At 33.0% G+C, this 14635-nt stretch overlaps 1 protein-coding gene across 13 annotated transcripts in view; it reads right to left on the bottom strand.

Moving 5' to 3' along the window:
• Positions 1-14635, bottom strand: part of FBXW7 (F-box and WD repeat domain containing 7) — a 223707-nt gene that overhangs the window by 7203 nt on the left and 201869 nt on the right. For all 13 annotated transcript variants that reach the window (XM_073232572.1, XM_073232574.1, XM_073232571.1 and 10 more), the window contains 4 exons: positions 9709-9843; positions 5152-5275; positions 2639-2775; positions 1176-1289 (listed from right to left, as the gene is read on the bottom strand). In XM_073232572.1, the coding sequence (XP_073088673.1) occupies positions 1176-1289; positions 2639-2775; positions 5152-5275; positions 9709-9843 (510 nt within the window). The remainder of the gene's footprint in view (positions 1-1175; positions 1290-2638; positions 2776-5151; positions 5276-9708; positions 9844-14635) is intronic.

The following is a 14635-nucleotide window of genomic DNA, read 5'->3' as shown; positions in this document are numbered from 1 at the left end:
ACATTTCAGTAGTTCATTAAAATTTGGAGTAAAGTTATTTACTCAATTTGATTGTTTGGTGTGTCAGAAAATAATTTTTCTGATCAATATAATATGATCCCATTGCTACTGCTTTGACTATTCAGCAGCATTATGTATTAAACACACACACACAGTGAGAAACAAGTATACAGAAAGTAAACATTATCATTAACATGTGACAGCTCCAGCCAGGCCTCTTTGAGGAAATAAGACTACAACTGCAACTTGGTTTCTTCCATGAGAATGGATTAAATGACAGAATGCCAGCAGTGTGGGGTGTGGCTACATACCACATTTCATCTGAATCTGCCCCAAGGCAGTAGTTAGGAGCCAGGCAAGGTACCTCTAGACAAGTAAAGACAGACATTAAAACCCTGAAATAAATCCAAAACTAATATTACACTATGGAAATATGAAGCTGCTTAAAAAATTTTTTTTTAAATCCATCTGACTTGGAACATTTAGAAGATTCTTGCCGAAGAATCAACATACTATAAAACATTTTAAAAGACATACATTTCCCCACCTCACTTTCATCTACTACCTTTTAGATGATCAATTACTTAATTCATGAAAATATTCTCCATTGGACAGATAAAAATAAGTATTCACTAGAGAACCATAAAAGTATAATATTGTAGGCAGTGAAACTGACTGCTTGGATTGCTTTTTCTTTAAACCCTTATTTAAATACCTAGTCTGCTTAACCTCCCTCTCTCAGGGTTTGAGATAAGTCTAAATTAACAAGATTTACTTGACTTCAAAACCACCCGCAGGTTTTTTATCAACAAAACAGTTTACAAGTAAAAACAAATATCCCTCAATATTTTTTTAAAAATGACTAAAAAGGAGGGAGGTCTTAGATGGTAAATAAAGGTGGTAGAAAAAGATAAGCCAAGAAAATGATAAAAGCACATCTGTAAAATGTTAAAATAGCTAAGTCACAAAGATAGTATATAAGAGAAGAAACGACTGACACGCCTATCATGAGAAACATCATCTTCATGCCAAGGAAAAAGCTAAATTAGAGGCTCTGATATTTGCTATAAGAATAAGTGAGGGTCAAAAATGAATCCTTGTTTTCCTTTCCCTGGTTGATCCCTGCAAAGACATACACAAAATGACTTATGAAGTGCAGAAAGACATGAACTTACTTTGCCTGTGACTGCTGACCAAACTTTTAAAGTGTTGTCATCAGAACCACTAACTATGCGGTTACCACAAAACTGTAAGCATGTGATCACATGATCATCATGTCCTTTTAGCACCTACAAGATAGATGTACACATTAGAAATGTTTCATTATGTTTTTAAAGATACTGGTGAAAATAAAAATGGAGCCATAAATAGGAACAGCAACCTGTAGCTTATTTCTCAAACTAAACTTTATGTAAAACATGAAGCATTATCATCCTTACTGGCTGATGAATCCAGTATAGCTGACCCTTGAACAACGTGTGAGGTAGGTGCACTGGCCTCCAACTCCCTGCACAACCGAAAAGCCACCTGTACCTTTTGACTCCCGCCAAACCTAACTACCAACAGCCTATTGTTGACTGGAAACCTTACCAATAACATAAACAGCTGGTTAACACATATTTTGTATATGTATTATATACTGTAGTCTTATAATAAAAGAAGCTAGAAAAAAGAATATATTGTTTGAAATTGATGCAAATCTCCAAAAATTTTGCCAACACTTTTGAAAAAGGTCCACATGTAAGTGGACTTGGGGTGTTCAAACCTGTGTTGTTCAAGGGTCAACTACATTAAACATTTTCTTGTCTCCATATTCTATTATTTATATTTGAGACACAATCTTAAAATTTTGCTGAGTCAAGATCTCATAAAGATAGTTCAAACTCATATGTATTTTATAATTATCTATTTTATCTGTTCAAACCAAAAAACTGTGCATCTAGGCTTTGCAATTTTCACAAAAACAAATGTACCCACTAACTAAGAAGAGTAACAGTAATTATTGACTTCTTCAACAACCCACTAACTAAAAAGAGTAACAGTAATTATTAACTTCTTTAACTTAAAATTTAAAAAAAGGCCTTAACAGGAGAGTGTATATATCATATATATATTGACAGAACAGTGTCCCCCCAAATTGCTTTTCTCCAGTTGTAAAAACATATCTAAGAATTTCAAGCATTTTGCCACTCTTTATATACTTGAAATGTTGTAAGACAGAAAATCAGAACAGTGTTTAAATCTGGAAAAATAAAACATACAAAGCCACCAAAAAAACACCCCAACATGGGCACTCCTCAAAAAAATCATGTTGCAACTATGTGCTCAGATAGGGTAGCAAGTTCTTAGGTAAAACGTGTATGATACAAAATTCAACACAATATTCAGAAATTTTCACTTACATAAGATACAATAACATGCAATTCAACTCATCTTTTAATCTAGTACAATGAGCTGTTAGAGAACTCAATAATACAGCAATATTGTTGGTTACACTTTCACTTATTTAAAATATTTTATTTTCTTTCTGCTACAGGAAATGGGCGTCAAGTTACACCATTTGCCAAGAAGTGAAAGAGTATACTAGGTGCTAAAACTGATTAACGGTTTCTGTTACACTGTGTATCGGTTCAGTTACCTTCGGAGATTTGAGTTCTCCTCGCCTCCAGTTAGTATCAATTCTGTGCTGTCTGATGTATGCACTTTTCCATGGACTGTGTATGAAACCTGGTTTTATTACTTTTCTTCTCTTGATGTGCAATGGTTCATCAATACCTAAAGTTTTAAAGAGTGGAAAAGTATAACTGCCTTCACCAATAATAAAAATTACATGTTTTATAATGTGTCTCATTTTCCCCTATGCTCAAAACCAGGGAATGCAAGACACTGTCCAATTTTGTAATAAAATACTAATGTAAAGTTTGCATTCTTATGGCATGTTTTTGTATTGACCATTTCCTTCTCAAACTGATTTATGGAATATTGGTGAGGATATGCAGAAATTAGAACCCTTGTACAATGCTTGTGGGAATATAAATAGTGTAGTTGACATGGAAAGTAGTATGACATTTCCTCAAAAAAATTAAAAATAGAATTACCATAGGACCAAGCAATTCCACTTCTGGATATATACCCAAAAGAACTGAAATCAAGGATTTAAATAAATATTTGTACACAGATGTTCATAGCAGCATTATTCATAATAGCCCAAAGATGGAAGCAACCCAAGTGTCCATCAATGGATGCACGGATGAACAAAAAGTGTTATGTATATATACAACAAAGTACTTTTCAGCCTTAAAAAAGATGGAAATTCTGACATGTTACCACCTGGATGAACCTTGATAACATTGAGCTAAATGACATAAGTGAAGCAGAAAAGGACAAATATTGTATGATTACACTTACGTAAGGTACCTAGAGCAGTCAGATTCAGGGAGACAGAAAATAGAATGATGGTTGCCAGGGGCTGCAGGGAGGACTAAGGGGTTATTGTTATAAATGAGATGGAGTTTCAGTTGGGGAAGATGAGGAAGCTGTGGAAATGGATGGTGGTGATGGTTACACAACAATGCGAATATACTAAATGCCACTGAACTCTATACTTAAAAATTGTTAAAATGATAAATTCTATGTTATGTGTATGTTCCCACAATTCTTTAAAAAGTCATTAATGATTCTATGAGAGAACGTAAGGCAGGAGTGATTAATCCCCCTTAACATATATATATATATATACACACACACACACACATATGGGCACTTGAGAAGAAAAGGTTCACTCATTAGTCCAAGACACAGGCAAGATGACAAACCAAGTATCCCGGGTCTTCACCTTCAAGTTTTACTAACCATCAGAGCTTCCCACTCAACTATATATAACTTTCACAAAGGGAAGGATATCCTATAAAATATATCTGTCTCACTCTCTGATTCTTTTTCAAAAAGTTGCTTGTCAAGGCAAATAATACTTTCATATAATTTTTCAAAAATACTATCTTTTTAGATGCCCGCTGGAAAAAAAACGTCCTTTCTTTAGTTAATATGGATGATGCCTACTCCTCTACTAAGAAAGGAGATTTTTTTTTTTTACAGTTTTCAAGAACATAAGCTTCCTGATGGGAAGAAAATGGGAGTTCACTGGTATATTCCTAACATTTAAGAATGTCTAGCTCATAGAAGGTGTTCAATAAATACTAAGAAAGGAACAAATGAAAAACAGAATATTTGAGTATTTAACTGCTGATTAATTTTTTGGTTTCCTTTATTTTATTATTATTTTTAAATGAAGTCATTTATTAGTTGGAATACCAATGGATTAGTATGAATTCATACCAGTGAGTTATTCTCCCAAGGATAACTACAATTTAAACCTTATTTCTAAGTATAGGTATGAGAGAGAGAGAGAGAGAGAGAGAGAGGACACCTTTTTCCATGAAATCACTGGCAGAAATTTAGCTACATCTTATTTTAAGCAATTTGGGTCTTGGTTTGTCTTTTTTTCATTGAGGTATAAATGACATACAATATTATATTGGTTTCAGGTGTAGAACAAACAGTGATTTGACAATTACACACATTATGAAATGCTCACCATGATAAATATAGTTGCCATCTGTCACCATTCAAAGTTAATACAATATTACTGACCATATCCCCTATGCTGTATATTTCCTCCCCATGACTTACTTATTTTTTACTGGAAGTTTGTACCTCTCCATCCTCTTCATCCATTCATACCCCCTCAAGCCCCTCCCTCTAACTACAAACAATCTGTTCTCTTTGTCTGTGGGTCTGGATTTAGCTCTGATTTGTTTTGTTTTTTAGGTTTCCTTTAGATTGTCCTCATCTTGACTTTTTCTTTGTTTATTAGCTGTATTAGAGACTGGGAAGCAAATCTAATATATTTGCTATTACATATAGTTCTTGTTTTAGCTCATTTGAGCATGTGGAAGAGCCTGTGGATTTTATTTAAGTAGGTGAATGTAAATGAAGACTCATTCTTGATTCTTTGATAGGCTGCCAGTTCTTTTTTCATTTATCCACCCTTTATACTACTTGTACATATATTTATATTTTTTGTATTTGTTTTCAGAATCACCTTGTTTTTTTAAAGTACAAATATTTTCTCTATGTGATTTTGAACCTTACCCTCTTCTTTGCATTTCTCTCTCCAGAGAAGGTTGTCTTCAGCCAAAATTCTCCAGTAGCGACATGTCTGAGCTGCTTGTAGCAGGTCTTTGGGTTCCAGGAATGAAAGCACATAAAGTGCCAGCTATGAAAAGAAAAGGCACAGTAAATTCATATTTTAAAGTTTATATATATAATAAGTTAATTATTCTCTACAGGATGAAGTACATTAGATAAATATAATTCTACATTCTAATTTATAAATTATGAAAGGCAGTAGCTCCTAATATCCACTCTTAACAAATACACACCAGATGTAAAACCTACTCTATTAGTTTTAATGAACTTTATTCTACTAACTCCACTTCTGCAAGGAATACGTATTAAACCTGCCTCTGCTCTTGCCTTTGCTCTGTGAGTCTCAACTCTATTTATCTATGTATTTATTTTACTTTATTTGTTTAAATTTTGTCTTTTTTTTCTCCCCACTACACTGTAAATTCACTCAACAAAGGTAAGAAATGAGATTACCATATATTCTGTGTGGTATGATTTCAGATCACTTTCCATAATTATATATAATTAATAGTTCTTTAAAACATCAAAGTGTTTATTATCACAATGATGAACTTTTCAAACATTTATGTCCTTTACTGTAAATGACAAAAGGGGACAATTACTACTCCAAAGATATGCAAAAGGAACTGGGTTCTAATTACATAGCTCATGAGAATTTTCTTGATGGGCCAGACAGGCTTGTATATCACTAGCTCTTTGAAATATCATTGACTTTAAAATTTTTCTGTCCAATACTTACAAACCACTGATTTTTTTTCAGTCTATAAAATACATTCAAATAAGGGAAGAGGAAAGAGAAGAAAAGGAAGAATGATAGCTTCTGAGTATGCTTATTCAATTAGCCTTACAAATCACATAAAAATTTAAATTATAGTATTAGGACAATGATCTAAAATAGAGCAATAAGTTTAGTTTTCATATAAATTAAATTACAAGGATTAAAACAATTATTTAAAGAGCCAAGGGCCATACATGGAATAAAAAGCAGTTTGCATTATTTTGATGCTAAATAGGAATTACATGATATAAACTATGTTTTCCCAATGACTCTGTATAGAGATCTAATCATTAGTACATTCTATAGAAAAAGTACTTCAACTAGTCAGTATTCAATTTAAACTACTACTGATAAATGACCATGAAAAACTTTTGTGGAATAATTATTCTCTATCAGAGATCATTCAGTATCAAATATAGAAACTGGGTCCTGGTCTATGTATATATGTGTCTACAAATATACAATACATATACAAACACACACACATATATATATCTCAACACTGTATTTTTTAATGGATACTCCATAAGCCACTTCCCCTTGAAATTATCAATCAAAGCATGAACAAATGCCACTTAGTGTCAGTATAACGGTAATGTGATAATACTGTATTATTAATCTTCTATGTGAAGTGATATTTAACAGAAATAATCAGACACAAAGTTATATTTATGGAAAAGAGATGCTATTTAATGCCCAAGATATTTACTTTGGCCATATGAAAAAGTCTATTTGTTGCTTTAGTTATCCAGCTGGAGTAGAAATGAGGTAATTTACAGAAATATTCAGTGGATCTTAAACCCTAGGAAACAGATCCAGAGCAGTTTTGTTTTCAAAGGTACCTCTCAATATCAACACATAAAATTTCCTTTATTTCTGGTAAGTAAGAGGACATCTAGGCAGTATCTACATGTATTAAAACAAAATATAAAGAAACCCAGCTGCTGAGGAAAGTTGAAGTGCTAACTCCATAGGTAACTGGTACACTTTAAAACAGCAAAGGCCCTAATTCATGAGCTTCAGCTTTCTAAATGTTTGCCTGTTTACATTAGCCAGTTCTATTAAAACTACTCAGTATTATAGAAAAGACACACAACGAAACAGAAAACTAAGATAAAGAAAACTAGAACCAAGAAAGAATAAGCCAGAAAGGAAGGTTTAAACAAGGGAAAAAGTAGAATACAAATATGCTTGCAACAATATCATACATAGTTTTTCAATTAAACTGGCAACAAAAAGGAGACAGCAATTACAGTGTATTATGGGGAAGTATACGAGTCCCTCAAAGGAAGTAAGGTTTTCTCATGTGGCATTCCTATAGGGGACAGAGAGTGGGCACTGTCCCAAGTGACATTTCTACAACATAGTAGGGGTTTATGGGTTTCTTATAGCCAAGTCATATGACCTAGTTAATGCAGGTTTCTAACTCATTTGTCTTAAAGATAAAATCTAGATTAGTAATTCTTTGTAAGGATCACTTCTACCAGATAGAAGCTCTTAAAATAAAAATTTTTTCAATTACCTTTTCTCTTGCCCAAACTTGTTATTTCAGCAAGAGCTGTAATTTTTTTTCTCTATAACCTATATAAAAGACGACCATATTAAAAGGTAGCTAATAGTTTCTCAGAATTGCTGTTTCAGTGGATTGAACTAGTAAAAGAAACAATAATAAAGAAAATGTTGGCTGATCCTATGTTATAATTTAGATTTTGTTCTAGATCATCTACTATATATTACTATGCTTTTCTTGGCTTTACTTATAAAATAAGGATAATGCTGTTTATCCCAAACCTCCCACGTGAGATTAGTGAGATTTCTGATAAGGTTTTAGAGATTACTAAGTAAATGCTGGCGGTAAAGAGTTTTGAGCTCCATTGAAAGGAATTATAAGAAAATTATTTTAAGTCTACTTTCTGACATGAATGTAATAACATTTTAAATAATGGCAGTTGGTCTTCAATGTGATGTTAGTTTCTGTAAGCACTTAGATTGATACCATTATTTCTCCACATATAAAATAAAGCATTTTTCAGAATAGGAAACATTTTTTCTAGTAGTTGAAAAAAGGGAGAACACAGTGATATGGTTAGCCAGGGCTCACTTTCATTCTCCTATCCGGCCTCACTTCTTTTTCCTTGGACAATCTTTAAAAGAACAGTTAATCCAAACAAATCTTTACTGCATTTACTCCAGCTATTAATAATTTGTGCTCAATTCTTAGACTCTTAAAAATATTTTCATATTCTTCTGATTTTAAATTATATTTTTGCATGTTAAGAAAGTACTGTGGAAATCCAAATAAAACAAATCCAAAACAAAACAAAAAAATCACCATTCTTAATGGTAAGGGGACAAATACTAAGAAAAAGCCTACATTTTAACAAAAATACTACCTTCTAAAATAAGTAGGGTATCAAGGGAAACTATGAAGACTATATCAAAGGTGAATAAATTCACTTTCAAATACTTATATAAGTGCTTCCTATTATTAACATCTTTTTGGAAGCAAAGAGAGCTTATGTCACTTTCATAAGCCAAAGCTATTCAAAGGGTTCAGTTTTAGAATGAGCCAGCAAGAATATAAATTTTTTTCTGGGACACACAATGTCACTTTTAAAAGTCACTCCAAAAAAGAAACATTTCAGGAAAAAGATGTTTTTTCTCCTTTGCTTTTTCTGGCAGTTATAACTTAGTTTCATACATTAAATATGATGAAACTATTTTATTCATATCCAATAAATAATCAGTTCAAATCCAGAAATGTGAAATTTTTATTGGGACTATTTTTAATGCCATTAGGATATTTAAAAGATTATCTGAAAAAACTGACTTCTTCTCTCTTTAAATTTGAAATTTAAAGATCCTTTCAATAGTATATTATATTTTATATTGTCTTCTTAGCTGACATATAATTAGTGACATATACATAATCTGTGAAAGTATAAATCATGGTTAATGGATTATTTAATGTTATTTTATTTGTTTGCTGAGAAAAATGAAACTAGGAAACCTAACATCAATAAAGAACTACACCTAAATTATGCTTCATTTATATAGCCAAGAATGCCCATGCCCATATGATTGCAATCTATGATAAAAAATAGTGCCAGCTTATATAAAGATGAAAACAAATGGGCATAAATAATTCCAAAAGAAATGGTATAAGAATGTAACTGATACAGGAAATCTGTGATTATTCATGTGTGTGTGTAATGAAGGTGAGAAGGGGTGTGATCAGTAGAAAAGATACACATATGAAATTCCATATACTTCAAAATAATTACACAATCTAAGTAACAGAAGAATTCAACAGCCATAAAATTATTAGTCTCAAAAGGTCTTAAACAATATTGCTATTATAATAACAACAGGATTTCTAAAAAATCTACTACTAAAATGAAGACAACTAAAGTTGGACTTCAAATAACCTGGGAGAAAATCTTGGTAAAGAAGCAATCAAATTACTGCAACTCAATCGCTTACTCTCTTATATGACTTATTGCACGATGGACAGAAGTCACATAGCCCGTAAGTGCACTTTAATCTGAGAATTACATCATTAAGTCATGGCAGCTTACCATTTACAGCCCTCTTCCACACTGATTAAGAGTGCTGAACTGACAATACTGAATACCATAATTAGCATGACAATGTTTAAAGGTGGTAGCTATTGAGGTTATGTTTTCAAATAGCACCCAATGAATATAATGTATAATCCTTACCTCTTTAGGGAGCAAGGAAATGAAGTCTCGTTGAAACTGGGGTTCTATCACTTGCATCATATGTTTTACTTGGGTTGGTTCACAACTATCAATAAGTTCATCTAAAGCAAGCAATTTCTCTGGTCCACTCCAGCTCTATCAAAGAGGGATTAGAAATTTTCATTATTTTAATAGTCTTAAAGTATAAACTCATAAAGGAACATCTACATCTACACACAACCTAAAAAGCGGCTGCTTGTAGTGACACTTTCTCCAGAAGGCATTGAAGTGAAAATCATTTAGTTTCATCAAGTTCACCAAGTTAACTTTATTTTGTAAAAGTTTGAAAAAGTCGTGGTTTTGACAGAAGAATATTTTTGCACATTATTATAATTGTTTTGTGTTTCTCTGCCACTAAGATAGTAGTTGAGAAATGAAAACTTTATTCAGAAACATCAATTTGAGTTACTTGAGTAAACAGGGAACTCTGACAGATGATTTTCCTTTCTCTTTCTAGTGGGTACCATAAAACTTGATGGTTTTAATGAGGTACTCATCTGAGAGTTAGGAAACTGGCAGCAGCATTTAGAGAAAAATTAATAACTGGATATACTATACATCTGACAAGTGTCTTCCACAAAAAAGCACTTAGATATGTTATGTGAAAATAATTCCAGATTAAAAAAACAGCAAACAATAGAAAATAGTAGCTAGGACTACACTTAGCAGTACAATTACAATATGAACAAAGATGAAAAAAGGATAAGAAAGCACTACATTACGGGAAAACAAAAACACATAATTATACTTAAAAAATATGAGTTCCTTTAAGCTATACTAGGGGATTGTTCATAAAAAAAAAAAATTCCCATTCAGGAATACCTGCACAGAAAAGGCCATGATACTCAAAAGGAAAAACTAAAAGCCATGTGAATAATTTAAAATGTTAGAATTTCCCCTCACAATGATAATGTAAAACATATATCCTTGCAATACTTAAGTGAAAGAACATCCTTGGGCAGGCTGATTTAAGTACCTTTGTGAATTATTATGTCCATTTTGGAAGTGGGTGAAGAAAGAAAATGTGAGGATTGGAGCTAGAAAGATCTGGATTTTGATATTCCATTTCTTGCTCAAACTAGGAACCTGGATTTTGTAACATGTGAAATAGATAATAACTGAAAATTGAGATATATTGAGGATATAAGAAGCCTTATTCAGAATATTTTTAAAAGTATTTTTTAAAGTACCCCTTTAGAATCTATAATGTAGTTCACCTCTTCCCCACTATCCATAAACTTTTAGCAGTACGTCCATTGTACTTATCACAAACATCTCATTTAATCATCATAAAAATCCCTGAGGAATATGAATATCCCCATTTTATCATCTAATATGAAGAAACAGGCTCTAATAAGTTGTGTCTTTTCCTTGTATTTCTAAGCATATACATACTAGAACATTCTCCGTGAGTACTCACCTGGTATCCTTTATGGTTAGGGTGAGGATTTATACAGAGAACTTACAATTACTCATATACATGTAGAAGCATACACATGGCCAATTAAAAGCAGTTAATTTTAAGTTTGATTATTCTGTTCAGTTTCACTGACATAGTTTTAGATTCTGGTTCAAAACTTACCTCTGACAAAACTTATACTGATCAATCTCTTCATCTCTTATTATTTAGTGTTAGTACTATAGACTCTGCTTTATTGATTTACATTCCTCACAGGATTTGAAGTGGGTTTTTACAATACATTGTTCCTCTCCATCTATATTATACAGATTCATGAACACTATTATAAGGACATGCACATTTTGGGTGATGGATAACTATGCTGACTTTATTAAAATGCAGCTTTAATTATGTCACTTGATAGCAGAATAATTTTAATGTAAACTTCTTAATCTCTTTGCATATACGAATACCTGCTTTAAAAATATTTTTTGGAGTGTTTACAGTTATATTTTTTATACAAATATAAAAATATCCTATGTAATCTTGCATAGTAAAAAGATAGTGAAAAATATTTCTATTACTATTACTACATTACTAATTATACATATTGACTAACAGCTACTATAATATTTCTAATTTAAGGTAATATAATATACATGTTTAATATAAGATTTTTGGGGTCAATGTATCATTACTATTTTTAAAAAGGAACAGAACAACAATATCAATACATGGTACATGATTGCTAACAGATAGAAAAATATTTTTTATCAAGGACTTTAGGGAATTGGGTGTAGTAAGAAAAAAAGCCAGACTAGAAGATAAATAACTAATTCAGAACTTAGGTGAATGTTAAAAACTGTGTCAGAACTTATATTTAAGGTAAAGTGCATGACAAAAATTATGCCTGGATAGCAAAATGTTTCTAAACTTTTTAAACAATATTTTTGTTGTTTTAAGTAATATTTAAGAAGACAAAATAACAATTAAAATTAAAGTTAAATCTCGTTTTAAGTCATACATACATGCAGCAGATATTATTTTGCGACATTTTATTGAAAAGTATACCACTGACAAAGATTAGAAACATAAACTGTAAACTACATAGTAAATGAGACTGTTACTACTGACCATACATATTCAACAGCCTAATTACTTAAAATCACATCTCTTAGATGATTCCAACAAAGGTCTAGATCATATAGGCAGCTTTTCCCTCTCCTGCCTGAACTTCTCCCCTTGAACTCCAGACCTATATATAAAATTGCTTACTTCACACTTATTCTTGTATATGTAATAGAAACAACATATCCTCCATCTTTCTCTTTACATATACATGTCCATAAGTCTCCTTCAGTAAAATATAACTCAATTCTGTTAGCTGCTCAGGCCAAAAACTCTGTATTCATCCTTGAGTCTCTCCGTGTATCAGATGGTTCTGATCCATCAATGAATTCCAAGGCTTTAAACTTCAAAATATACACAGAATCTGATCATTACTACACTGGCTGAAGGTACGCACTATCCTCTCTCACCTGGATTATTCCTGTAGCCTCTTACCTAGTCTCCCAGCTTCCCACCCTGGCCCTCCTCATTCTGTTCTCCACAAAGTAGTCAGAGCGATATTGCTAAAGGTCATTCTTCTGCTTAAAACTCTCTAGTGGCCCCTCATTTCACTCAGAGTAAAAGCCAAAGTCTAGGTTGGCCTACACAGTTCTAATTTCTTAGTCCTTTCCTTCTTGTTTACTTGTGTTAGCTGCAGACACTTTTTCTGTGCTTTAAATACACCAATTATGCTCAGCTTCAAAGCCTTTTTACTTGCTGTTCCCTGGAACATTCTTTCCCTAGATACCTGCATGGCTTGCTTCTCTACTTTCTCCTCAGATCTTCTCTGGGCAGTGTTTTAAAATTAAAAAACAGTTCCAAACCTCCAAACCCACCCCCTCCTAACTGGAATGTATGTTCTGTGAAAGGTTTTTTTTCTATTATTATCACTATTGTATTCCAGAGCCATAGGGGGACTTAGCACCTGACAAGTACTTAGTATTTGTTGAATAAACAAAGGAATCCCCAAGAAGTCAGAAAATACTGTACCAGTACTATCCCAAAACTCTCAAGAGCATGTTTCTAGCCTTTATATATGATGGTATCACTAGGACTTGCTTTGTCTGGTTTCGAGATTGGTTCCACATTTTGCATAAATACATTACATGGTTTAGCAGCAAGGGAAGTACGTATTAACTTGAAAACTGTGCAGTTAATGGCTCTATTAAAACAAAACAATAACCCACAACAACTTGTAATGAGGACTAATGGAAAGAGCACTGAATTGGGGATCAGGAAACCCAACTTTTGGAGGAAGTTACTCATTACGTTACATATTAACCTCCACATGACTTAAGTTTCTTTATCTGCAAAGGTGTTGGTTAATTCTGATAATAATTATTTTCCTTCTGTTCTGAAAAGAAGTTGTCCTGGGAAAGAAAAAGCATCTTCCTTTGGCCTTTCATGGTCAAGTTATGTAGGATCAATTGAAGGGGAAAGGAAAAACCTCCAAACTCAGAAAAGACTAGGAGAAACAAAATTTGATTTGTGGACAAAACCTGCAAATGCAAACTTGACAATTCCCCTTGAAAGTGGCATTTTATTTCAGATACTTGGAGAATACAAGTAGTAGAGAAGAGTGCAAAGAGCACTGAATTGTCACCAGGGCCTGGGTTCCACCAGTAAACTACATGGAAGCCCCCTAATAAGTCTGAGCTGCAGAAACCCTATTTACATAATGAGGGGCTTGGCCCAGGCCAGTGGTTCCCAAATGCTGGTTGAGGAGTGTAAGAATCAGGAGTCCTACAACCCACCATCAAAGTGTCTGATTCAGTGGTCAAGGTGGGGTTGAGGACTTTTTTTTATGTTTTAAATAAACAACTCATCCAGAAGTGATGCAGGTGCCTCACAAACCAGCAGTAGTTACTAGCCTGGACAGTCTTTAGCATCCCATCCAGATATTCATTTTATGACCTTAGGCAGCACTGCACCTGAACTTAATGTGGCAAAGAACCTCCTGCAGATGGTTACCCAGTCTATTTGAACAGTTCCAGGATTGGCATACTTACTATCTCCCCTTCTACTGTGGGTCAGATCTAAATAAGTTTAACTCAGGGAATATGAACGAGGTTTTGCTTTGTGAAGGAAACAAGAATATACCTGATTCTCCTTTTAGAAGTCTGCAAAATTTTAGACACATTTTCCCTTAGTCTTCTAAGGCTAAATACATGACTTTCTTCAACTCTTCCTCACACACAACAAGGCTTCTCGAGCATACTGTCTCAAATACAATTGAAAGTCATTTTGTTTCAGCACTCTTCTGTTTTAGTATTTTGTTGACCAGCAAATAAAGATCTAAGTAAGTTAGAGGACATGTACAATTTCTAAGTGTTACCATGAATCTTAATTAAATCCCTCAACACCAGTAGTTTTTACTCCACT

This window comes from Manis javanica, chromosome 3 (assembly GCF_040802235.1).
Source record: "Manis javanica isolate MJ-LG chromosome 3, MJ_LKY, whole genome shotgun sequence".
In the NCBI taxonomy this organism is placed as follows: domain Eukaryota; kingdom Metazoa; phylum Chordata; class Mammalia; order Pholidota; family Manidae; genus Manis; species Manis javanica.
This window is presented reverse-complemented; position numbering and strand designations above follow the sequence as displayed.